Source organism: Zonotrichia albicollis, chromosome 2 (assembly GCF_047830755.1).
Source record: "Zonotrichia albicollis isolate bZonAlb1 chromosome 2, bZonAlb1.hap1, whole genome shotgun sequence".
Lineage (NCBI taxonomy): Eukaryota > Metazoa > Chordata > Aves > Passeriformes > Passerellidae > Zonotrichia > Zonotrichia albicollis.
Genome location: NC_133820.1, coordinates 13,264,183 through 13,291,205, shown reverse-complemented (window position 1 = coordinate 13,291,205; position 27,023 = coordinate 13,264,183). Strand labels below are relative to the sequence as shown.

Genomic DNA, 27,023 nt, shown 5'->3' with positions numbered 1-27,023 from the left:
AAGCTTGGTACACCCATAGTAATGTTTCATTACCATTTTTGTTTCATTATTTATTTAAAGAGAAAAAAGCACAAATCTTTTAAGTTACATGACCTAAAATCTGTTTTGGTGCTCCTCAAGGAAGCTTCAAACCATCAGCAGTGAAAAGGATCCAATCCAAGAAGGAAAAGATGAAGAAAAATGAGAGCTGTGGATGAATCTGAAATACTGAAATTTAATTGAGAAGCCTGGGATAAAATGCAAGTATTGGACTTGTATAGATGCAAAATCTCATTTCATGGAATCCTGGGATGGTTTGGATTGGGAGGGACCTCAGAGTCCACCCAGAGCCACCCCTGCCATGGCAGGGACACCTCCCACTGTCCCCAGTGTCCCCCTGGCCTTGGGCACTGCCAGGGATGGGGAATCCACAACCTCTCTGTAAAATTTCCCTCCTGGTTTGGTGTCCTGTTGGATTTCAGGCCTTTCACCAGCTTAATCCACAGCAGGAAAAATACTATTTTGAGAAAAAAAAGAAAGAATTTTAAAAGAATTAAAAGTAAAGAAACCTAATTTTGATGTTGTGAGTGCCACGTGCTCAGCACCCTCCTCTGATGGCTCCTTTTTCCCTGAGATGTTTTTCTTTTCCTCCCAGATAAAAAAAATGCACCAGGCCCACGTGCATACTTGTCAAACATTTTATTTGTCATTCACACTAATTATAATATTGAATTTACAGAGGAAACTGTGGTACAAAGAAAGAAAGAAAGAAAGGAAAGAAAGAAAAGGAAGAAAAGTGTTCATTAGAACTACTGCAGCAGTCCAGCTGCCCTGGGTAGTTGTAATGAATTCTCCTGTGGTGCTGGACACAGCCATCCCTGTGGACAGCAAGAATTTACCCTGGGGTGCTCTCTGGAGATTCCTGGAGTGGGGGAAAAATAAAACCTGCTCCATTCTCTTTTCCTATCTGGTTCCAAAAATCAGCAGCCACCCCCTGCCCTCCCTCCCTCCCTCCCCAGGAAGAAAAGTCCCTGGTAATCAATCCCTCCAAAAAACCCCCAAGCTGATGGTTTCCCCTTCAGGAAAAGTTCAGTGTGAAAGGGAAAATGTTTTGTAAACATGGCCAGAAAATGCTGAACAAATTCCCTCTGGTGCCACTCTGGTGGGGCTGTGTCCCCCCTCAGCCTCACCGCCTCACACTGAAATTTTGGTTTGAAAACGAGCTGGGATTGTCCAACCCCAAATACCACAAATAACCCACAGATTTTTTTTTTTTTTTGCACGTTTGTTTCTCCCCTACCACAAAAAAGTGAAGGATGTTGAATAGAGACCATGCTATAACTGTTTACAAAAGTGAATAAAATGTAGTTCCTCTTGAAGCCTAAAAATAACTAATTTGGAAAAGAAATAAGTCTCACTACAGTATTTCAGCAAACACAAAGGTAAGTTCATTAAAAACACAGAAAAAAACCAAAAAAACCCCAGAAAAATGCAGAGTAATTACAAGCACTAAATATTTTGGCTAGGAAGCTTTGGAAATCTATTTACAGACATAAATACAAGTAACTCTGGGGATGCAACCCTGGAAGGACAAGGAGAAAAAAGCCCAGTGGTCGGGACTGACCCAGTGAGGAGAACAAAAACCCAATGGGAAATGGAACAAGGCAGGAAAACAGGGCAGAGTTTTGCTCTGAGGACAGAAAACGGATCCGCTCCTCCCTGAATTTCAACCACAGCCACGGAAAAGGGCACCCAGGAAGCAGCAGCGAATGTTTGAAGAGCTCAGGGAATTTGGGATGTTTTGGCAAAGGTTGTTTGGAGGAGAGGATTTCTCTCCATTCCCGGTGGAGAATTTGTACAAATCAAACCCTTCCCAGCAGGGATGCTCTCTGCACCCTCTTCTCCCTGCATTACAGCTCCTCTCAATGCCCTGGGAGTCAGCAGGAACTCTTAAATGACTTTAAATGCTGTTGGAGAGGGAAATATTTGTCCTCAGAGCCAGCAAAATTTCTGTTGGAGATGTTTGACGTGGATAAGGAGCTGTGTCTTGTGAAAGGAGCAGCCAAGCTGAGAGTAAGGACAGCCAGGAGCGGAATTTTGGGAGGGTGAGGTACCTGAAGCACTCTGCTCACTGCAGCTCCAGAGCAGAAGCACAACAATTCTATTTCTCTGATTCCATACAGCACCCAGGATGATAAAATTTTATATATATATATATATTATAGCCATATAAAAATAGATGTTTTTGCACTCTAATTTGGAGATGGGCATGGGGGAAATGTTTTATCCAAATATCTTTTTTTCTGCCTGTTATGTGCTCTTAAAATAAAAGAGGAAAGACATGAGAGCATTTTCACAGCCTTGAAAAACTTTGCCATCCTTAGTGATGGCTACAAAACCAAATATTTGAGTAAAATGTGGTTTCTGGTGGGTGAATACACTGAAACCCACAGTGATTAATTAAACAGATTAATTGCCAGGGATAACGAACTTGGCTTTTCCTTTCCTTTGCAGTGCTGGACATACCCAGAGAGGTTGGACTCCAAAATTTGGTCGCTGGCAATAAAAACATGGGAAACACTGAGAAATTCCAGAAAAGTGTCAGTAAGGACACAGGGAAAAGTGGTGGTGGCCAGTTCTGTATTTCCTCATCCTGTTCACACCAGGGAGAGCCAAATTCTCACCTTTAGCATGAGTGAAGACAAAGGAGAGGCACAGACATAAGAAATGTTTGATTTAGGGTCTCAGAGTTGCCAGCTCCCTGTTCCTGTGAATCCCTGGGTTTTAGCTTCCAGGGTGGGTGGGTTTCAATCCTGGGGGCTGAAAGGGCTGGGGCAGAAAGGAGGTGTCCCACAGGCCTGGCAATGTGGTGACAACAACCTCACCTTGGTGACCACAACAACCTCACCTTGGTGGCCACAACAACCTCACCTTGGTGGCCACATTGGGCTCACCTTGGTGATTACAACAACCTCACTTCTACCACTGGGCTAAACTCATGGAATCATCAAATCATGGAATGGTTTGGGTTGGAAGGGACCTTAAAGCCACCCAGTGCCACCCCTGCCATGGCAGGGACACCTCCCACTGTTCCCAGTGTCCAGCCTGGCCTTGGGCACTGCCAGGGATGGGGAAGCCACAACCTCTCTGGGCACTCTGTGCCAGGGCCTCAAAAATTTCACAGGAATTAATTTATTCCACATATCCCATCTAACCCTGCCCTCCTTCATCCTTGTACCGTCCTCCTCCTCCTGTCACTCCCTGCTTTTGTTAAAATTCCCTCTCCAGGTCACCTGGCCCTTCCTGGCTCCTCCAAGCTCCTCTCCTCTCCCTCCCTGCTGTGTTTCACTCCCAGCTCTGTGAACTTTGGTGGTCCAGTCACAAGGCAGATGTGAGAGCTGCAATCAATTACCATTTTAATTGAGAGCTGTAAGAAATGAGGGTTTGAATTGCACAGAATGTGCCGAATGGATTCTGCAACAGAGCTACTGCTCAGTGCTGGGGGACTTTTTTTTAGGGTACTGAAGAGGTGAGAGTCCAACTACAGAAATGCTACAGCTGGGGGGGTCTCTGTATTTCTGTATTCAGCAGGGTTTCCAAACTTTCAATATTTATTTCTGATAAAATTTGGATGTTTTCTGTCTTTTTTTCAGAGCAAACTCTGGAAATAGAAAGGGTATTTCGTTAAAAGCACAAGACCATGTGTTTTAACAGAAACATTCTGGGCTTTTGCTGAGATCTCTTGAAACACTCCCTATCTTCTGCACAAAAACAACCTCATGGACAGTGAAAATTCTTCGATTCTCTTCAGTACCAAAGTGCTACTGCATCCAACTCAAACAAAGAAGCAAAATCATATATATATATAAAAAAAGAGAAAACTTGAAAAACAAATGGTTTTAAATAAGTCCAGCTGTTTTGCTGCCTGCAGCCAAGGATCTTTTTAATTTGAATCCTTTTAACTTTTTTTTTTTTTTTTAAACATCAAACACTGATCTGAAGTCCTGCTTTCAAATACTCTCTTGAGTTGACCTGCAATTGTTTCTCTGGTTTGAGAGGTACATTAAATAATAATCAGCTCATTTGGGACTCACACGTGTCAACATCAGCAGTTTGGAGTTCAGGAGTAGTACAAGAGCTGCATTCAGAGCAAACCCTCAATAAAATAGTGCCAAAAACGTTACAGTGACATCTGATATGTTTGTGCTGGGGCGATGGGCGGCCGTGACGGCTCCTGAACCTGCTCCTAGTAAAACCCTTGTAGATTTACTACAGGGCACAACATTGGCTACACCAGCTTTAAACAGCCCTGCTCTTCTCCCAGAAGATGCAAATGGAAGGGTTGTCCTGGCCCTGGCTTTTCTGGAGCTTTCCAGGAAGGGATGAGATTGCCAGCAGAGTGGGACGTGGCTTTTGTGCCGCACAGAAATCCTGGCAGCAAATCTCGCCCAGATTCCATCGGAGCCAGGACTTCCCCCTTGCCCTGGGAATCCCAGAACCAGGGAATACTTTGGGTTGGGAGGGATCTTAAAGCTCATCCACCAAAATTGCCTTGGGCAGGGACCCCTTCCACTGTCCCAGGCTGCTCCAGCCTGGTCTTGGGCACTGCCAGGATCCAGGAGTGGCCACAGCTGCTCTGGGAATTCTATTCCAGGGCCTCCCACCTTGCCAGGGAACAATTCCTAATTCCCAGTTCCCACCCAGCCCTGGGAGCCATTCCCTGGGTGCTGTCCCTGCAGTGGGCAGGTATTTAATTAGGGAATATTGAATTTGCCTTAGGAAGTATCTACGTCCTGATTCTTGATCCTGAGGGTCACCACTGGTGACAAAGGAGGAGGAGGGAGAGATGACTCCACCACTCGGAAAGGGACAGAAATTCCCTGGGATTTTGGTGCCTTCCAGCAGGAACTGGGCACCTCAACGCCTTCGAGGACCTAAGCTGAGTAAAATGAGAGCAAGATAATTGTAAACAATATTTTTAGGGAATTCAGAGGTCACTTTTGCCCATCGTTATTCCAGCGTTTTTCAATGTGAGAAATTTGACTTTGGCTGCTACCAAAAAAAGGAAATTGCTGATATTTTTTTTTAATATAGGCATATTTAAATAATAATAGTATCAACAAATAAGAAAAGTCTAAATATCAGGCATAAATATCAATCAACTCATCAAAGAAATACAGTAGTTGAAAATGACCCAAGGCTGTAGCCATTGTGTTAAAAAAAAAAAAGTCCAAGAGATAAAAAGTTAAATTAACTCATTGAAAAAGGGGCTGATTCTTTCAGTTGACAAAGCAAGAAAGAAGCAAGCATGATTAAAACAAAAAAAGAGCAAATTCTTTTTTTTTTTTGCAATTTATAAGGTGCCAAGAGAAATAAAAAAAAATTGATGCAAAGCAGGATGAGCTGCATCCTAAAAAAGAAAACAAAACAAAACCAAAAAACACCAAAAAACCTAAACCCAAAACAAAATAAAACAAAACAAAAAAAACCACCCTAGTAATAAAAAAACTCCATATTCTTTGGAATATACAAACAAAACAAAGAAAAGAAAGAATGAAGTCCAACATATAAAACCTCTCATTCACAGCATTGCGAAAACAGAAGCGTTCACAGTTTCCCTCTGGGAATCTTCCTATACTTCCTTACACTTAAGATATCCCTAAGATGCAGTAAACTCACTAAGATTTATCTTTGTTTTTTGGTTGTTTTTTTTTTTTTTTTTAAGGTTTTAAGTCTTAAAAATAGAAGTGAACCGAAATTCTCTTTTAGGGCTGTGGAGACCTTCAAGCCCAGGCACGTTGGGAAGCCACAGGCCTGGAATCAGGCTGGATACCCTTCTATCCACCCTCGCTACCTCTGCACCACCAACTGGGGCCTCCTCCTTCCCAGGAGCTCGTTCTTCTGCCGGGAATCCTTTGCCAGGGCCTGGCAACGAGAGCCACGGCCCCTGGGAGCGCTGACTTCCCAAGGGTTTGCTCCTGAAACTCGTGGATGAACGCGGCAGGGCCCGCGGGGAAGTTTCTGGGATCCCTCCGGGCGCCGGGCAATGGGAAGTGCGTGAAGTCCTGACCCTCGAGCTCCTTCCTGACCTCCTCATCCTCAGTAGGGCCTCCACACGGCCTCCTCCAGCCTGGCCGTGCTGGCCATGTTGGTGGGCGAGTTGCTGTGGCTGCCTTCGGCCTCCACCACGTCGCTCTGGTTGGGCAGGCTGGGGTTGAGCAGCGCGGAGCCCGTGGAGGCGTTGGTGCAGGGCGGGTGGATGCGCGGCGGCGAGCGCTCCCCGCCCGAGATCATGGAGAACTGGTAGGAGCCGGCCGAGGTGCCGTAGTACAGGTGGTACGAGGGGGAGCTGGTCTGGAAGGGGCCGCCCTGGGCCTGGGAGGAGCCGGGGTAGGGCGGCGGGAGGTACGTGTGGTACCTGGAGGCCGTGGACATGGCCGACATGCCGATGCCGATGGCGGAGCTGACGGGCGTGGGCGTGTAGGTGAAGGCGCCCGGGTAGTGCATGCGCGGGTCGGAGATGGACGGCAGCGCCGGGAAGGAGCGCTCGATGCCCACCCGGGGGTCGCTGAACGCCGTCAGCTCGGACGCTCCTGGGCAAGGGAACGGAGGGAGAGGAATGTTATGGGAGTGCCAGAATTCATGAGGAAAGGAGGAAGCTTGGAGATCATCCAAGCCCAGCTGTGCCCTGTGCCCAGCTTGTTGAACTCAGTGCCACGTCCAGGCCTTGGGCACCGCTAGGGATGGGCACTGCCAAGGCCTGAGCTCCCTTTCCATGGGCAAATTGCTGCTGCTGTCCAAGCAGAGCCTGCCCTGGCCCAGCCTGGGGCTGTCTGAAGCTACGTCAAGGAAGGTATAGGTTGGATATTAGGAAAAAAAATTTCACCGAAAGAATAATAAAGTACTGGAATGCTCTTCCCAGGGAGGTGGTAGAATCACCATCTCTGGATGTGTTTAAAAGACTGAACATGGAACTTGGTGCTATAGTCTACTTGAGGTGTTTGGGCATAGCTTGGACTTGATGATCTCAGAGGTCTCTTCCAACCTCATTATTCTGTGATTCTGTGTTCCCTCTGCTCCTGTCCCTGTTCCCTGGGAGCAGAGCCCGACCCCCCCGGCTGTGCCCTCCTGGCAGGGCCTTGTGCAGAGCCACGAGGGCCCCTGAGCCTCCTTTGCTCCAGCCCCAGCCCCTTCCAGCTCCTCAGGGATTCTGCAGCCCCTTCCCAGCTCCCTCAGCCCCTCCTGGGGCTCCAGCCCCTGCCCAGCTCCTTACAGAATCCCTGGAAGGGCTGGCACAGCCCTGCCAGCTGTGCCCCATGGGCACCTTGTGCCCAGCCCAGAGCACTCAGTGCCACCTCCAGGGCACACCTGCAGGGATGGGCACTGCAAAGCTCCCTGGGCAGCCCCTGCCAAGGCCTGAGCTCCCTTTCCATGGACAAATTGCTGCTGGGGTCCAAGCTGAGCTTCCTCTGGCACAGCTCCTTTCCTCTCACTCTGAAATATTCCACAGGAGAGTCAAATCCTGCCCTGCTTTCTCTGACATCCATGGAATTATGTCCAGTCCCATCCTCTCTTTCCCTGCCCAGATTAAGCAAGAGCAGCAGATCCTCTTTAGGAAGGATCCTCATCGTGACTCAGGTTAATGGAAGGTCTCATCTCCAGAGCTGGCAGCTCTGCCTGGTTAAGATAACAACAATAATTACGGAAAAAAAAATTATTTCCAGAAGAAAGACAACTTCTTCTGGCAGCCAAGGCGTGGAGTCTGCAGCCGAGGAGCCGTGTGCTGAAGGAAATACTCCTGAGGAGGAACAGAGGGAAAACAAAGCTCTTGGCTCTCCCCACATTCAAGCTGGAGCAGACTGAGTCTGGGATTCTTGGAGCAGACACACTCCAGAGCCAAGCCCTGAATGCTCATCAGGACACATCAGCCCACCTTGAGGAGCCTGAATTTCTCAGAAGAGCTCTGAACTTGCTCTTTTTGCTTCCTTCAGAATTTACCATCCTTTTTTTTTTTTTCCCTGGAAAATTAATGGGAACCCATTTCATTCCCCTAAACCCCATCACCTTTAGGTTTAACATGGGCAAACACAGGATGGGATGGAGCAGCAGGAGCTCTGCAGGAGGCAAGGTGAAGGTGGCATCTGCCAGATTTCAAATGCTGCTTCCACACCTCATTCCTGAGAAACTTCCTAAAACTGCCTGGATACATTGTTCATCAGAGGAGGGTTCCTTCTGCCCTGGCAAAAGGCAGAGTAATGACATTTTAAGTCAAGATGGTTCAAATATCTCCCACATTGTTGTTTTTCCTTGGAGACACCAGGTCTTCAGTTGGGAGGGCCTAAAATCCTCCTCAGATTTGCTCTTTGTTCTGCCAAAGAGAAGATTTTTTTTCAAGTGTGGGTGACAGAAAAGGTTGTGACGGATTCTCCCAGGAATGCTGAATGACATTTAATGTAAGGAATGAGAACAGGAAAAGAAGGAGGCTGATGTGGGAACAAAACTTTTCCCGGTTTCTTCACAAGGCATGGAGAAATTCTGCCAGCTCCAAGGAAAATCCCTGTGGCCATGGGCAGAAAAAGCAGCTCTGTGGAGAAGGACCTGGTGGAAAACTAAGGGGAATTCTAATTTTCTTTTTAAATTTTTGATTTCTAATTCTGTATAATTAAAGAATGAGAAATTTTACAGGCTTTAAAAAAAAAGAAATGGCTTTTTCTGAAAAGTTCTCTGCGTTTTCAGTCCTCTCTACAATGCACTTATCACCCAGACCTAGCAAATAATTTAGATTTGGTGTGAGGCTTTCAAAGCAAGCTCTACATGGCAGCAGCAGAGCAGGCTGGAGCACGTTCAAGTGGTTCCCTCTGATCTCAGGAGAAACCCTGAGCCTTGAAACGAGAGCAAGATGTGGAGTTAAAGGAGGGATTTTTGCAAAAGCTGTATGCAAATTAGAATGATATGGCTCTTACTCGTTTCTAGAAAATTCCTGCTGCTGCATGCACAGACTGCTTCAAGATGTGCAGGTCAGGGTGGGATTGGGGTGGAATTCACTCCCATTTTTCTGGTGGCTTCTAAAGCTCTGCAGCAGGATTTGATGGACATGGGTGTGACGGTGTTCACAGGGGTTTTCAGGATGACAGAGAGAGGAGAATGTTGACTCCACGATCAGAAGTCTTGATTTATTGTTTTATGATAGATATATTGCATTATAAAGAAATGGAAAGACAAGTTCTCAGAAGGCTGGCTAAGCTAAGAATAGAATAGAATAGAAAGAACGACAACAAAGCAGCTCTCCCTGACTCTGTCCGAGATAGCTCAGTCTTTGGTTGGCCATTAATTATAAACATCTAACATGGGCCAATCACAGGTGCACGTGTTGCATTCCACAGCAGCAGATAACCATTGTTTACATTTGTTGCTGAAACTTCTCAGAAAAGATTTTAATGAAAAGATGTCTGCAACACATGGGAAACAAGAAAATCCAGTGCAACATCTAAAATGTCCAACGCCACCATCCTGCAGCCAATGTCCACCCAAAACCTGCCGTGCTCTGCTCTGGACTTAGGGGGAGGGAAGGAAACAGAGCTGTGATATCTTGGAATACCTTGGAATGCCATCCATTCCTTGGCAATCTGAATAATTTTAATCACTCCCTACACCTTCAAAGTGTTGCTTTTCCTCCTTTTCCTTCTTTTTTGACAGTGCTCTGTTGGGCTCCCAACTCCAGGAACAACCCTGGGAAAGTGGGAAGGGTCCCTGTCCCTGGCAGGGAACGGGATGGGCTTTAAGATTCCTCCCACCCCAAACCCCAGATCCCATTTTGGGATTCAGGTTGGACACCAGATGGAATTTCCTCCTGGAAGGCTGCTCAGGCCTTGGGAAGAGCTGCCCAGGGAGGGGATGGGGGTGGCACTCAGTGCTCTGGGCTGGGGACAAGGTGGGGATGGGGCACAGCTGGGAGTTGATGACCTTTGAGATCTTTCCCAGCCCAGTCTGGGACTGGTTTATCACAACACAGCTCATTTGGGGAAATTCTCTATTTATTAAAATTCTCTGTTTCTCTGCTCTTCCCACAAATTCCCCAGACCCTCGGAACGAGCTTTGCCAGAGAGCCCCTGAAGGGCTGGGGCAGCACCTGGGCCACCAGTTTGTCACCAGGGAAGGTCCCCTTGGTGTGGAGAACCCAGGCTTGGGGACAGGGCCACCAGTTTGCCAATGGGGAACTGTCCCTTTGTCATGGAAGGCCCCAGGGTGGGGACCAGGGCCACCAGTTTTCCACCAGGGAAGGTTCTCTTGGCTTAAGGGCAGCAGGGATGGGGACAGGCCACCCATTTGCCATTGGAGAACTGTCCTCTTGTCATGGAAGGCCCAGGGGTGGGGACAGGGTCACAAATTTGCCACCAGGGAAGGTCCCCTTGTCATGGAAGGCCCCAGTGTGGGGACAGGGTCACAAATTTGCCACCAGGGAAGGTTCCCTTGGCATGGAGAGCCCAGGGGTGGGGACAAAGCCACAAGTTTGCCACTGGAGAATGTCCCTTCATCATGGAAGGCACAGGGGTGCAGACAGGGCCACCAGTTTTCCACCAGGGAAGGTCCCCTTTGCTTGCGGGCAGCAGGAGTGGGGACAGGGCCAGGAGTTTGTCACCAGGGAAGGTCCCCTTGTCATGGAAGGCCCCAGTGTGGGGACAGGACCACCAATTTGCCACCAGGGAAGGTCCCCTTGGCATGGAGAGTCCAGGGGTTGGGACAGCAGTTTGTCACCAGGGAAGGTCCCCTTGGCTTGGGGGCAGCAGTGTGGGCACAGGGCCAGCATTTTTGCCCCGGGGAGTGTCCCTGTGTCCCGGGGTTGGTCCTTACCCGAGAGGCGGCTGGAGAGCTCGGCCGTGAGCGAGGTGATGCCGCCGGCCCGGCCAGGTGAGATGGGCGTGGCCGGGTGCACGGCAGGCGTGGCCATGGAGCCCAGGTACTGGTAGGACTGGTCATAGGACCAGGGCGGCGAGGGCTGCACCTGCCGGGAGTCTGCAAGCACAAACACACCCATGAGTGCCTTCCATAAAATTATTTTATTTTATTTTATTTTATTTTATTTTATTTTATTTTATTTTATTTTATTTCATTTCATTTCATTTCATTTCATTTCATTTCATTATTATTTTATCTTTCCATAATTTTAATATTATATGTTAGAATTATATTTATTACATTATATATTTCTTATTTTATTATTATTTAATATTAATATTAATATATTATCATTATAATAGTTTAAATATTTAATTAAACATTAAATGTATTTCAAATTTATTAAATATTTGATTATTTAAAATGTTATTATTTTTATTATTTTATTTTATCTTCTTTTGTTTTATGATTTCATTTCATGACAATTTTTTTTTCCTTGCAAACCTTTTTCGCTGTTTCCCATTAATAACAGGCAGGAAAAATTATACACAAAATTACACACAGAATCGCTGGGTTGGAACAGACCTTTAAGGTCATCGAGTCCAACCCATGCCCCATCACCAGAGAAGAAAAAAAGGAAAAGCAGATTAAAATTTCCAAGGGGAAAACTCCTCCTCAGTCTTTGGGGCTGTGTGTCCACAGCTCTTGATGCAGGGCATCAAGGAGAGCTCAAATCCCACCCAGTGCCACCCCAGCCATGGCAGGGACACCTCCCACTGTCCCCAGTGTCCCCCTGGCCTTGGGCACTGCCAGGGATGCAGGGATGGAATTCCATGCCAGCCCTGCCCACCCTGCCAGGGAACAATTCCTCATTGCCAAGATCCCACCCAGCCCTGCCCTCTGGCCCTGGGACCATTCCCCCCTTGTCCCTGCAGTTCCTGGGGGACACAGACTCCACAAAACCACCAAGGGATTCTTTTCTGCCCACAGGAACCCTTGGGATGAGGTTTGGAATCAGAGGAGCCCAAAAAGGAGTTGGTCCAAATCAGTTGCCTCAACTCTTTCCTGCTTGTTTCGTTTTGCAGGTGAAGCTGAGATTTTGAAAGATCTCATTTTTGCATAAATCAAAGGAATCAAACAGCTTCCTCTCCCCTTTACCCACCCAAATTTCCCCTCCTATTTTTAGTAAAATCTTTTCTATTTTCTTCGGCTTTAAGAGCATCCTCCTGCAGCTCCTTTAAGACAATTGCCTTTGTTGAAAGAAAACCAAATGCTAGATGATCTGCATGCAGATAAAACTGATATCAGCAAGGAAGGGAAATTTCCCAAGTCCGAGATGAAGACTTTGATCTCCCATCAGAAAGCCCATCTGGAAAATATTCTTTTGTTGTTCTTTAAGGAGATGAGTTTTATATTTTGTTTGTTCCATCTGTTTACAAGGCAGGATTTATCCAAAACACCCAGCTTCTCAAAAGCCACTGCTGAAGCTGCAGATTGAACTTGGATTTTTCTGCTGAGTAACAAGCTCAAATTCAGATATTATTAATATTTAATTATTTTTTTTTCAGGCAGCCATCCTTCAAAATAAAACCAGTTGTCTCATGTTGGTAAAAAAGCAACATCCAACTGCATCAAATGGGCTTTAGGAGGAACAAGAAGAGCACAAAAGCTGTTGTGTTCTGGATTGCAGCATCACCTGGTTGTTAATTTATGGTCAGAGTTGATTCAGGAGCACAGGGAGGGACAGGAGGAATCCAAGCTCTGGGGGTGGCATTGACACAGGTTGTTAATTTATGTTAATTTATGGTCAGAGTTGATTCAGGAGCACAGGGAGGGACAGGAGGAATCCAAGCTCAGGGGGTGGCATTGACACAAACCACCCAAAGCATCCCCAGAGTGAGCCAGGCCTGGGGTGACGCTGCAGCTTTGGGCTCTGGAATGGGGCTCATGCAGCCACAGCTCCTGAATTTCAGCAGGCACTCCATGGATTTCAGGATCTCTCCCACGTGCCGGACTCCCAGGAGCAGAATTCCAATAGGGAATCCCAGGCAGGACATGGAAAGTGCTTTGCACAGCCCAGGAGCCCTGGCCGTGCTCTGCCATGGGTCCCTCTGTCAGCTCCTTTTCGAGGGCTCTGCTCAGCTGCACCCCGGAATCCCAGAATTCCAGAGTTCCATAGTTCCAGAATCCTGGAATCCCAGAACACCAGAATCCTGGAATCTCAGAATCCCAGAAGGCTGCAATCCTGAAATCCCAGAATTTAAGAACCCCAGAACACCAGAATCCTGGAATCCCAGAACACCAGAGCTCCAGAATCCTGGAATCTCAGAATCCTGGAATCTCAGAATCCCAAATACCAGAATTCCAGAATCCAGGGAATCTCAGAATCCCAGAATCCCTGAATCCTGGAGTCTCAGAATCCCTGAATTCTGGAATTCTAGAATCCTGGAATCGTGGAATCCCAGAATTCCAGAATCCTGGAATCTCAGAATTCCAGAATTCCAGAAACCTGGAATCCCAGAGTCTCAGAATCCCTGAATTCTGGAATTCTAGAATCTTGGAATCATGCAATCCCAGAATTCCAGAATCCTGGAATCCCAGAATCTCAGAATCCCAGAATCCTGGAATCTCAAAATTCCAGAATTCCAGAACCCCGGAATCCTGGAAGCCAAGAATCTCAGAATCCCAGAATCCTGGAATCATGGACTCTCAGAATCCCAGAATCCTGGAATCTCAGAATTCCAGAATTCCAGAACCCCGGAATCCCGGAGTCTCAGAACCCCAGAATTCCAGAACCCCGGAATCCTGGAAGCCGAGAATCTCAGAATCCCAGAATTCTGGAATCCTTGACTCTCAGAATCCCAGTATTCTGGAATCTCAGAATCCCAGAATTCCATAATCCCAGAATTGCACAATCCCAGAATCCTGGAATCTCAGACTCTCTGTACCCCAGAACCCCAGAATTCCACAATCCCAGAATTCCACAATCCCAGAACCCCAGAGTCCCAGAATCCCATGGACACCAGGAAGGAGGTGCAGGACAAGATGGAGGAAGCAGGATCTCGTCACACATTTACGGAACACTGGGAGAAGAGTGGATTGAAACCTGGTTTCTTTCTTTCAGCGCCACTGAAATGAGCACCCCAGGGTGGGTGAGGTTGGAGGGACCCTGGGGGTCACCGGGGCCACCTCTGGGTCACCCCAGAGCTCAGGGATTGTGGGATTATGTTCTGGAATGTTCCAGAAGGAGACTCCAGCCCCTCTCTGGGCTCTGCTCCAGCTCGGGCCCTGCCCAAGGCAGAAGTTGTGCCCCCTGTGAGGGGAATTGCTGGGTTCAGGCCCTGCCCGTGGCTCTGGGGCCATTGCTGGGCCTGGAGCAGAGCCTGGGCCTGCTCTGAGCTCTGCACACAGGGACAGACACAGGGACAGACACAGGGACAGACACGGGGACAGACACAGGGACAGACACAGGGACAGATAGAATTCCCAGAATCCCTGGGTTGGAAGAGACCTCCAAGGCCATCGAGTCCAGCCCAGCCCAACCAAACCCTGGCCCCCAGTGCCACATCCAGGCTCTGTTAAACACACCCAGGGATGGGGACTCCACCCCCTCCCCGGGCAGCCATTCCAGAACTTTCTCACCCTTGCTGCAAAAACCTTTTCCCTGCTCTCCAGCCTGTATTTCCCTTGGTGCAGCTCGAGGCTGTGTGCTCTGGGTGTGTCAGTGCTGCTGCAGACAGAGCCCAGCCCCAGGTGAGCACAGGCCCCTTTCAGGAGCTGTGCAGAGCGATGGGGGCAGCCCTGAGTCTCCTTTTCTCCAGGCCGAGCACCCCCAGCTCCCTCAGGGCTTCCTCACAGGGTTTGTGTTCCCAGCCCCTCTCCAGCCTCGCTGGCCCCTCTGGATGTGCTCAGGGTCCCAAGGTCCTTCCCAAACTGAGGGGCCAGAGCTGGGCACAGCACTCCAGGTGTGCCCTCAGCAGTGCAGGGGCAGAGTGAGCTCCCTGCTCCTGGGACAGACCGGGACAGACACAGGGACAGACACAGGGACAGCCAGGGACAGACACAGGGACAGACACAGGGACAGACCCAGGCCCAGGCAGGCCCAGGCAGGGCTGAGGCCCCTCTCTCTTCCCGGGCTCCTCTCCAGGCTGAGCAGCCCCAGCTCCCTCAGCCTTTCCTGGGCACGGAGCTGCTCCAGGCCCTTGCTCAGCTCGAGGAGCTCCTGGCCCTGCTGTGCTGAGGAGCAGTGCACAAAAATCTAAAATCAACTAAAAATCTAAAATTGACTAAAAATCAAATCAGGAACCGAAATCTCCGTAAGAATGTCCATAAAAATCCTGGAAGTCCCTGCCCCATCCATTTCCTGTTACCTTCACCTCTGGGGTTCCTAAAGCAATGCCAACAGCCCCAGAGACCCCCTTTATTAATCTCCTCATCCCATTACGTCTCTCTTAAGTGAAGGTTCAAGCAACCAATCAATTTTCTGTCTTGGTACCTGCATTCCCAATCCCTGAACTCGCTCTTAAAGATTCCCTTTTTGCCATCAGCCTGGTTAAGGGCCTGCACTCTGCTGAGGGATGGAAATACAGTGAATTATAGATGTACACACATGAAAGCAGGTTGTGCTGATAACCCCAGACACCACCCTCCCAGTTCTTTTTAATAAAAAGTGGAGAAAAGCATCCCTGGAATTGCATTTTTATGGCCCAATTTCAGTACCAAGAGGCAAACCCAGCTCCCAGCAAAGTTTGCATTTCCAGCTGCTGGATCAAGGGCCTCAAACAATATTTTATTTTGAGGATATCTGCTTTCCTTCAGTTTTCAGGTTTCCCAAAATTAAACTGGAATGGGTTTGAATTGAACCCATAAAAAAAGTAACAAAGTCTTTCCTGCTTTCCAAATAAAGAGGGCTCAGGAGCTGGTAGCTTGGCATGGGGAACTGAAGTGGTTGAAGTTAATCTGGTGAAAATCTGCTGGAAATAAACGGGAGTTGCTTCCCAACTGGGAATATCTGTGAAGAGATTTCCAGGCACAGCTACTTCAGCACAAATAACCCGAAGAGTTTTGGGTTGGCACAGTTTTCAAGCCAAACAGGATCCCCCCAAATCACTGAAAAGCAGCTCAAACCAACACAAAACCAGGGAAGCTGCTGCCCAGTCCTCCCACTAGCGATTACTTTCCATTTCTGCTTTTTATGGTGTGAGAAAACGCATTTCAAACATGCAAACAGTTATTAATTGCAGGCAGCCCCTGCAGGGCCAGAATTATGGTGCAATAATTCACACCTCTCCACAATCACGAGCTCTCCCGTGCCCTTCCCTCCCGCCTCACACCCCATTAAGCGCCGACTATTGAACCATCATCTTTCGTGTCTCGTCTTGTTTTATTGCCCCGAAATCGCCGCGTTCTGCGGGCGGGTGCTCAGCAGCTGTAATTAACAGCTGTAATTAACCCGTGCAGATGTTGCGCAACCTTTAACGATTTAACCAAGCGCGCTCCGAGGGGAGGGACTGGGGTGAAAAAGAAACTACAGAGGAGAGCGGGGCTCCCCTTGGCGGGGTGCTCGGGCTGCTTTCCCGGCTGTTTCCCGGTTGTTTCCCAGCTGTTTCCCCAGATGTTTCCCCAGATGTTTCCCCAGATGTTCGCTGGCCCAGCTGTGCCCGCGGGGTGCAGTTACGCGCTGTGGCCGCTGGGTGGCGCTGGCGCTCCGGGCAGCGCCGGCCCCGTGGAGCCCCCGGAGCCTCCTGAGCCCCCCAAAAACCCCAAAACCCCCTGACCTACCCCGGACCCTCCTGAGCCTCCCAAAAGCCCCCGGACCCTCCTGAGCCCCCCAAAAACCCCAAAACCCCCTGACCTCCCCCGGACCCACTTGAGCCCCCCAAACCCCCACCCCCCAGACCCCCCAGAACCTAAAAAAAAACCCTTAAGCCCCTGAGCCCCCCAAAACCCTCCTGAGCCCCCTGAGCCCCCCAAAACCCCTCTGAGCTCCCCAAAACCCCCTGAGCTCCCCTGGACACCCCTAAGCCCTCCAAAACCCCCCTGAACCCCCCGGACCCCCCTGAGCCTCCTAAAAACCACCCGGAACCCCCTGAGCCCCCCGGACCCCCTCAGAACCCCCTGAACCCCTGAGCTCCCCTGGACCCCCCTGAGATCCTCCTGAGCCTCCCGGACCCCCCTGAGCACCCTGAACTCCTCTGGAACCCCCTGAGACCCCCCGGACTCCCCTGAACCCCGCCTGAGGTCCCCTGGACCCTCCTGAGCCCCCCCAGACCCTCCTGAGCCACCTGAGCTCCCTCGGACCCTCCTGAGTCCCCCCCTGAGACCCCCCAGATCCTCCTGAACCCCTCCGGACTCCCCTGAGCTCCCTCAAACCCCCCTAAACCTCCCCCGAGCCCCTCCTGAGCTCCCCAGACCCCCCTGAACCCCCCAAACCCCCGAGCTGCAGCTCCCCCGAGCCCTCACAGCTCTCTGGGAACGGCTCCTGTTTGTTCCCAATGCGAATTGCCCAAAAACGCGTCCCTGCTGCTCAGGGCACTGTGGGGGTCCAAGAGAGGGAGGCACAGGAGGGGGCACGGAGTGATGGAATTCCTGAGTGGGAATGAACCCCCAGGGACCCCCCAGTGCCAGCCCAGAGCCCACCAAGCCCAGCCTGGGCATCCCAAAGGCTCCTGGAGCTGTGGCAGCCTCGGGGCCGTGCCCATTCCCTGGGCAGTGCCAGCACCCTCTGGGCAAGAACCTTGCCCTGAAACCCAACCTAAATCCCTCCTGGCCCAGCCCCAGCCGGGATCCTGTCCCTGTGCCAGGGCAGGGATCAGAGCTGTCCCTCTGAGGAGCTGCAGTCCCACTGAGTCTCCCCAGAGTCTCCTTCCCTCCAGCGGGACAATCCAAACCCTCTCAGCCTCTCCAGGATGGCCCTTCCCCATCCTCCCAGCCCCACACCCAGGTGGATCCACCCAGACCTGGAGCCATCCCTGCTCAGCAGGCCCTGCCTGGGCAAGGGGGACAGACAAACACCTGCCAGGGACAGGAGCCTTTCCTGGGTGTGACACAGAGCAGAGTTTGGTTCCAAAGCTGTTCCTGACAGCCCAGGACAGAATGCAGAGAAAGCTGATCCACTGAATGGTGTCCTGCTCAGGGCAGGGGGTGCAAAGAGGAGATTTAAGGTCCCTTCCATCCCAAACCATTCTGGGATGGTGAGAAATTCCTTCACACCTCAAGATGAAGGGTGAAGGCCTTTGCCAAAAACACAGAGAAGCTCCTGAGCTCTCACAGGACATTGGAAAACTGCCCCAAAGCACAGAGGATGTAGAAATCAGTGGGACATAGAAACAGGAAGCCCTGGGATGGTAATTCCACATTATTGTGTTTTGGAGGGGGCACAATGCAAGGCACAGCTCATGGAATCCCAGAATCCCAGCCTGGATTGGGTTGGGAAGGACTTTAAGGCCACCCAGTGCCACCCCTGCCATGGCAGGGACACCTCCCCCTGTCCCAGGCTGCTCCAACCCCAGTGTCCAGCCTGGCCTTGGGCACTGCCAGGGATCCAGGGCAATCCACAACTTCTCTTGGAAAAATCAAAGGATCCCTCCAAAAACGTTGTTATCCTGCCAGCCCTAGGAAGCCATAAATCAGCAATTTTCAGTGGGTGATTCATAAATCCCAGGTCAGATTTTTCCACGAGGCCACAGCAAAAACCCCCTCCCTATTTCAGTATAACAAACAAACCAACCACACCATGGTGGCTAAAGGGAAACCTCCACAAGATCTTTATATCCTGACCAGAAAATGCCTCGTTAAAAGCTCCAAACCCAAAGCAGGTGACAGATCCTGGAGCACCGTGGGCTGCCAGGGAGGTGAGGATGTGGCTGAGCCCTGCTGTGATTCTGGATTGTAGGGAGAGCTCCGTGTGTCCCCGTGTCAAAAATAGGTCAGAAACTGTTGTAAAATAGCTGATGGATTGTTAAGCATGTACTGTTAGTTTGGTTATTATATTGTAAAAGGGGTTAAAAGGGCAGTTATAAGAAATCAGGTACTCAAGGTACCATCACACACCTCAGTAAAGTGCACCACAGCCAGCCTGGACAGAGCTGCAATGGCCAATCAATTAAATCACCTTAAACCTTCATGCAAATGAAGGATCCAAACAGAAACCAATCCAGAGGGACAAAAAACAGGATAAAAAGCAGCTTCTGACCCAGGGAAGGTGTGCAGCTCCATCTGGGACGCCACTACAGGCCTTGCAGCATCCTCGAGGGAACGCTCCTGCTCGGCCTGGGCCTCCTGACTTCAGACCTTTCTTCTTATTGTAATAAATGCTGAAATAATTTCAGTACAGGGAACCTGCTCTCGTTTTTAACATGTATTGTTAGTTTAGTTACTGTAAAAGGGGTTAAAAGGGTAGTTATGAGAAATAAGGTACTCAGTATACAATAACACACCTCAGTAAAGTCCACCATGAGCCAGCCTGGACAGAGCTGTAATGGCCAATCAAGGCCTAAAACCTTCATCCAAACGAAGGATCCAAAAAGAGACTAATCCAAAGGGACAAAAAACAGGACAAAAAGGGGCTTCTGACCCAGGGAAGCTGTGCTGCTCCATCGAGGCCATCACTGCAGGCCTTGCAGCATCCTTGAGGGAACGCTCCTGCTCGGCCTGGGCCCCTTGGCTTTGGGCCTTTCTTTTATTGTAATAAACGCTGAAATCACTCTAGTAACAGGAGCCTGCTCTCGTTTTTAACATCTACTGTTATTTTGGCTACTGTAAAAAGGGTTAAAAGGGCAGTAATAAGGTACTCAAGGTACCATCACACAGCTCAGTAAAGGGCACCAGGAGCCAGCCTAGACAGAGATGTAATGGCCAATCAAGGCCTAAAACCTTCATGCAAATAAAGGATCCAAACAGAAACCAATCCAGAGGGACAAAAAACAGGATAAAAAAGGGGATTCTGACCACTGAATCTGTGGGGTTCCCCTGGACCATCGGGGCCGTCACTACAGGCCTTGCAGCATCCTCGAGGGAACGCTCCTGCTCAGCCTGATTTGGGCCTTTCTTTTATTGTAATAAATGCTGAAATCACTTCAGTACCGGGAGCCTGCTCTCGTTTTTGTCACCTGCAGGTCACACACACTGCTGCTGCTGCTGCTGCTGCTCCCAGCCCGGATCCCGACGGGATCCCGCGGGCCCGGCAGCTGCGGGAAGCAGCAGGGGCAGGGTGGGAGTCAGGCTGTGCAGCGGGGCAGGCACAGCTCGGAACGGGTCTGACTGCTGCCTTCATCCCCCTCTCACTGCCGCCTTCATCTCCCTCTCATTCCCTTCCTCCCCCTCTCACTGCTGCCTTCACCTCCTCTCACTGCTGCCTTCATCCTCCTCTCACTGCTGCCTTCATCCTCTTCTCATTCCTGCCTTCATCCTCCTCTCAGATCTGCCTTCATCCTCTTCTCATTCCCACCTTCATCCTCCTCTCACTGCTGCCTTCATCCCCCTCTCATTCCCTTCATCCCCCTCTCACTGCCGCCTTCATCCCCCTCTCACTGCTGCCTTCATCCCCCTCTCATTCCCTTCATCCCCCTCTCACTGCTGCCTTCATCCCCCTCTCACTGCCGCCTTCATCCCCCTCTCACTGCTGCCTTCATCCCCCTCTCATTCCCTTCATCCCCCTCTCACTGCTGCCTTCATCCCCCTCTCACTGCCGCCTTCATCCCCCTCTCACTGCTGCCTTCATCCTCCTCTCACTGCTGCCTTCATCCCTCTCTCACTGCCGCCTTCATCCCCCTCTCACTGCCGCCTTCATCCTCCTCTCACTGCTGCCTTCATCCCCCTCTCACTGCCGCCTTCATCTCCCTCTCATTCCCTTCATCCCCCTCTCACTGCCACCTTCATCCCCCTCTCATTCCCTTCATCCCCCTCTCACTGCTGCCTTCATTCCCCTCTCATTCCCTTCATCCTCCTCTCACTGCTGCCTTCATCCCCCTCTCACTGCCGCCTTCATCTCCCTCTCATTCCCTTCATCCCCCTCTCACTGCCACCTTCATCCCCCTCTCATTCCCTTCATCCTCCTCTCACTGCTGCCTTCATCCCCCTCTCATTCCCTTCATCCTCCTCTCACTGCTGCCTTCATCCCCCTCTCATTCCCACCTTCATCCTCCTCTCACTGCTGTCTTCATCCTCCTCTCATTCCCACCTTCATCCTCCTCTCATTCCCTTCATCCTCCTCTCATTCCCTTCACTCTCCTCTCATTCCCTTCATCCTCCTCTCACTGCTGCCTTCATCCTCCTCTCATTCCTGCCTTCATCCTCCTCTCACTGCCTCCTTCATCCCCCTCTCATTCCCACCTTCATCCTCCTCTCATTCCCTCATTCTCTCTCATTCCCCCCTCCCTCCCTGCCTCCCAGACCCCCCCTGCCCTCTCCCCCTGCGGTTCCCTGCCCCAGCCCCCTCCTCCAGGTGATTTCCGCCCTGCCCACACGGACAAAGGCGGCGCGGGCAGCCCCGAGCGCTGAACCCTTCATCATCATCATCATCATCATCACCCTCTATTTCCGTCCCATAAATCCCCCGCCCCATCCTGGCACGGCCACAGCGGTTGCGAAAGCGCCGCTGCCGCCGCTGCCAGGCTTTCCTCCCGCCAGCTGCACAAATTTCTGTCCCTCACACGCAGCAAAGCCCGAAAGCGGCTCCGCAGATCCGGCCTGGAGCGGGCACGGGCTGGGTGGGAGCTGGGAACAGCCCGGGGGTGCCACCCTGGGGGCACACGGGAGGAGAGCCGGCTCCTGAACTGCCCTAAAGGCTTTTCTGGGGACGGTATTTGTCCCCCTTTCCCGGCTCTTTCCCTGTCTAATAAATGAATAAAACATAAAATATAAATGAAATATGTATAATATATAATATATATTATACATATTTTATATAATATATAAATATATATAATATAAATTATATATTATAATAATAAAAATATAAAAAATATAAATATGTACATCTAATCTGCGTTACATTTGCTAATCTTTCCAAAGGGAAACTTTTTTTTTGTGGTGTCACTTTGCCTTCTTCCCTCGGAGTGTGAGGCAAGGAACGCTCTTGACTGGGCTTGTTCATTCACAGAGGTGTCTTGCCCAATCGAGGAAATGACCTGTGAGCACAGAAATACTCCGTGTACTTTTGAGCTCGGCAGAAAGATGCCAAAAGCTGCCTTAAAAAAAAAAAAAATCTAGTTTGGCCTTTCCTCCTCCCCTGCTTTTGCCATCACCTCACTCCTGTCTCTGCCTCTCTTCCCGCTCCTTTCCCTGCCCCAGCAGCTCCAGGTGGAGCGGTGGGAAGCACAAAAAAACCCGGGAAATGATGCGGAATGACTCGGAGCTCCTCTCCCTCAGAAGCCAGGCGTCCAAAATGAGTCAATCGCCCTCTCGCTGCCTCCCTGGGGACGCAGCAAATCCCAGCGCGGCGAGCGAGGTGTGGCGCTGCCGGCAGCCGAAGCCATTAGTCATGAGCATCAATAAGGGGGACTTTCCAAAAGTCCATCCCGGGCAGGGCAGCGGCCGCACAAGGCTGGCATTCTCGGCGCTGGAAAATTACCGAGCCAACTGTAAAATTCCACCAGCGGCTCCTGTTTGCCCCCCGCGGGTTCGGTGCCCTGGCGGTGCCAGCCTGTGGCAGCGGGGGCACAGCGCGGAGCCACCCCGGGCTCCGCAGGGAGGGTTTGCCAAGGGTTTCTGCTTTCCGGGGGAATTTGCAGGGTAAGAGCTCCATCCCTGCTGTCCCCGAAGCCCCTGCGGGGCTGCCGGCAGGTGACAGGAGCCCTTCTGGCCGGCAGTGACGGTGACACACGCGGGGTGGGACAGGCTCCCAAACCCCCGGCTGTTCCCTGGAGAGGGATCTCAGGCAGGCACCTCCCAGCCTCAGTGCTTGCTTTCGTTTTATTTCACTGTACCTGGAGTTCTGAGAAGGCTGGAGGGGGGTTGGAGATATTAAGAAACCTTTGGGATGGGGGATGAGGGAGTTTTCTCGCCTCCTGAGGTTAATCAGCCAAACATCAGCCCCGAGCGCAAACCTTCCAAACGAGGCGGCTGAGGCTCTTCCAACTGCGCTGGTGAAGATTTTTTCGCCAGCTTTTCTTTAGAAAGAGCTGCCAGGGAAGGAGGAAAACCAAAGGAGTGCATCCCAATGGGTGTTTTCAAAAAGTTTCCTTCAGTCTCCTCACATCCGTGACAAGGAAGTTGATGCTGCAGTGACAGCGAGATATTTGGAGATGATTGAGGGCAGCAGGAGAAAGCAACTGGGGATGTTTATAGAGATAATGTTTATCCCTCGAGTTTAATGCTGCCTGAAGGAGCTCTCAGAGCTTTGCACCCCAAAGAAACCAGCAGCATTCTGAGGGGTCCCCTGAAAACCTTCTACGAGTGCCAGCAGCAGGAAGCGCAGCCAGTGTGAGGAGCGGGATTTCACAATCGCAGCGCGGCTGCTGCCCCAGCAGGTCCGTACACAAACTAAAAACTGCTCGGTGAAACACAAACCATCCCTCTCCTCCTCCTCCTCCTCCTGGGCACAGCAGCGCTGACAGCCCGGCTCGGAAAGGCGAGTTCAGCCAATTAAGGATGCATTCATTGTTCTTTGTCTCGCAGGTGTGAGTCAGCCCGAGAGCTGCAGGTATTTGTTCAGCAGGGAGACTCCGTCCCACCCCCATCCTCCTCTTCCCTCCCCGCTCCGGCGAGGAATGAAAAAAGAAGAATTCAAGAATTCAGCCTTGACTTTGCCCGGCTGCCGGAGGAGCCAGACTCGGTGTCGCTGCCGTGTCCTGCCCTATCTGAGTGTGTCCCGAAGCCCAGACGGACAGCGGGACTGCAGGGACACGGCACAGGGACAACGGGGACAGCTGATGCCACCCCCGTGCCCTCCCGGCAGCTGACACCGCGCCCATGTGCGGGAGGGCACAGCGTCCCTGGTGACCTGCATGGGCACAAGGGGATGGCACCTCCTGGAGCGGGCACTGCTGTCCCTTGTTGTGCCCAGAAATCCGCAGGGAGAAATGCAACCTCTGCAATCGGCGGGGGAATCACCTGTGGGAGCTGCCCCGGGTGCTAAACCCTGCCAGGTGACACCTCCTGTGCCCTCAGATGTGAAACCCTGCCAGGTGACACCTCCTGTGCCCTCAGATGCCAAATTCTGCCAGGTGACACCTCCTGTGCCCTCAGATGTGAAACCATGCCGGGTGACCTCCTGTGCCCTCCTGTGCCCTCAGATGCCAAACTCTACCAGGTGACACCTCCTGTGCCACCTGTGCCCTCCTGTGCCTTCAGCTGCTCCAAGGGGATTCAAGATCCCCTCAGATCTGCAGGGAAATCACCTGTGGGAGCTCCCACAGGCCAAACTCTACCAGGTGACACCTCCTGTGCCCTCCTGTGCTTTCAGCTGCTCCAGGAGGATTTGGGATCCCTTCTGATCATCAGAGGAATCACCTGTGGGAGCTGCCCTGCTGCCAAACCCTGCCAGGTGGCACCTCCTGTGCCCTCGTGTGCCTCCGGCTGCTCCAGGTGCCACTCGCTGCCGTCCCTGAGCCGCTCCAGCCCCAGGAATGGCTCCCAGGTGATGAATTCCTGCTGCCCCCCAGGAATTGCTGCAATCCTGGTTGGAGTTGGAGCACGGGAAGGGCAAGGCTGGGCTTCAGCTGAGTCACAGCACGTGGGAATCACCTGGTGTCACCTCTGCGGGCAGAGTTCACCCACGAGCACAGCTCGGGGTGATTTATCAGCTTTGTGCTGCTCCTTTCCCGTGCCGGGCTCAGGTGGAGGCAGCGCTCAGGGAAATGAGCCCGGGCAGGGAAATCCTGTGATGTATTGGACTCCTCAAGCCAGGTCTCATAAGTTCTTGGAGATTTATGTCACACCCAAGGTAGCTCAGCTATCTTAGAAGGCATAAAAGCAGCAGGATGGCTTCTGTGGCAGTGTTGGAAAGAGAAAAGTTTTAATAAAAGGCAAAATAACAAAACTCTTTACAGAGAAAAACTGAGCTAGGTGCAAGAGGCCCCTCCTGCCCCGGTAAAACACCTCATAAAAGCCATTGGTTTCTTTGTTCTCTTCTTTTTCTAGCAAATTGCTCAGGTGGGACTTTTTGGCTCCTGTCCAATTTGCTGTCCTTAAGTTTGAGGTGAAATCCCCCAGGGCTATGAGATGTCTTTTTACCTAATCGAGGAGAGAAACTTCTGGGTTTTTTTTCCTTTTTAAGGAGACAAAAAATAGTTTTGTCACTCTGTCAACAGAGGGCACATTGCTATAACGATGCCCTGGGAGCACAGCCTGAACACGAGCTGTAAATGGTGAATAAAGTGAAATGAAGCTGTCTCTGCTGGCCCGGCCCACCTGAGAGCTCCACTGCGGAGGTGCCGACCTCGGAGCTGCCTGTCTAGACTGCAGAGTTCGCTGCCAGCAGGGCAGAACAGACACTTGTGGGGTTCAAGTTGTTTCACCCTAAGGGAGACATCCCAGCCGAGCCAGGAGGGTGAATCACAGCCCGGGAACAGCTGCTTTTCTCCTCGATGGATGGCACAGATACCCTGGGATGACTGTGTCAGACGCAGACACACAATGCACACATGGCTGCAGCTCGCTGAAATGAAATCCCAGCCTGGACAGACCTCAGAAGTTTCTCTGTCATGGGGTCAAGCAGGACTAAAGGAAATGGAGAGATATTCCCTGAGCCAGCAGCTGGAAGTGCCACTGAGCCACTGCTTGCAGACATGTGCTTAAATCATGGAATGGTGGAATATCCTGAGTGGGGATAAACCCACAGGGATCCCCCAGTGCCAGCCCTGCCCTGCCCAGACCCCCCAAAATCTCACCCTGGTCATCCCTGGCAGCTCCTGGAGCTGTGGCAGCCTCGGGGCCGTGCCCATTCCCTGGGCAGTGCCAGCACCCTCTGGGCAAGAGCCTTGCCCTGAAACCCAACCTAAATCCCTCCCTGGTGCTGTCCTTGTGCCAGAGCAGAGACTGGAGCTGTCCCTTGGGACAAACTGCAATCCCAGTGAAGTCTGACCTCAGCCCCCTCTGCTCCAGCTGGACAATCCAAATTCACACAATCTCTCCTCACACGGCCACTCCAGACTCTTCACCATCCTCATGTCCCTCCTTTGGACACTCTGAGAGCTTTAAATCCTTCTCATATTGTGGTGCCAAAGCTGCACCTTCCTCTCCTGGGCAAAGCTTCCACAGCCATGGGCTGGACCTGACCCTGCTGCTCCTGTGAGGGTGTCCTGATGCCCTGGAGCTCAGCCCCAAACCCTAAAACTCATCCCATCCCATCCCTGCCATGGCAAGAGGCCTTGAAACCAAGAATTCCTGTATTTCCTTAATGAAATCCTTTCTCTGTTAGAATTCAGAGATTCATAAGCTTGGTTCAAAATTAAAAAAAAAAAAGATAAGAAATGGAAGTATGTATTGGGAAAAAGGTGACTTTGCTTTCATACAGAATTTCTACCGTGGAATGGTTTGGGTGGGAGGGACATTAAAGATCAGCCAGGTCCATGGGCAGGGACACCTTCATCTACTCCAGGGTGCTCCAACTCCAGTGTCCAGCCTGGCCTTGGGCACTGCCAGGGATGCAGGGGCAGCCCCAGCTGCTCTGTGCTGTCCCAGTTCCTGTCACAGTAAAACATTCCCAGCTCTGGGTCTGCATTTCACACAAACCCGAGGCTGGAATCCCTTTGGATGTGTTATTCCCTCTGGAAAAATCAATGTCTTGAAGGAAAGGAGAATGGAATGAAGGAGTTTCTGCAGCTCACTGGGGGATCAGTGGGTGAACACAACGTGGCCTCAGGGGTCTCACAGGTTGCTCCTGATGCTCTGAACTAATTATTCCATACCCAAGTCCTTTAGCCTAAAGATAAACAAAAAGTCCTCATCAATCTCTTCTTTTCCACTTTCACTGCTCCCTCCTCTTTTCCAGCATGAAAGCAGTGGAAGAAAAACTTGCTCTCTGGAGCTTACAGTCATTTTATCCCCCACCAAACACTGACCTTGATGTGAACTAATTAGGATGGCAATAGATTATTAATAGGAGTGGGTAAGGTGAAGTTTTGTCAGTACAAAAGAGGCCTTTGAAGATGACAGCCATTTCCACTTTCATGGTGCCATCCCAAGTGCTCAGAAGAAAGCCTAGA

The 27,023-nt window shown here is 50.9% G+C and overlaps 1 protein-coding gene across 3 annotated transcripts in view; it reads right to left on the bottom strand.

Moving 5' to 3' along the window:
- Positions 1–663: 663 nt before the first annotated feature.
- RUNX1 (RUNX family transcription factor 1) overlaps positions 664–27,023 on the bottom strand; it is a 179,115-nt gene continuing 152,755 nt past the window's right edge. For all 3 annotated transcript variants that reach the window (XM_074533663.1, XM_074533676.1, XM_074533668.1), the window contains 2 exons: positions 10,831–10,992; positions 664–6,572 (listed from right to left, as the gene is read on the bottom strand). In XM_074533663.1, the coding sequence (XP_074389764.1) occupies positions 6,079–6,572; positions 10,831–10,992 (656 nt within the window). In that variant the 3' untranslated portion in view covers positions 664–6,078. The remainder of the gene's footprint in view (positions 6,573–10,830; positions 10,993–27,023) is intronic.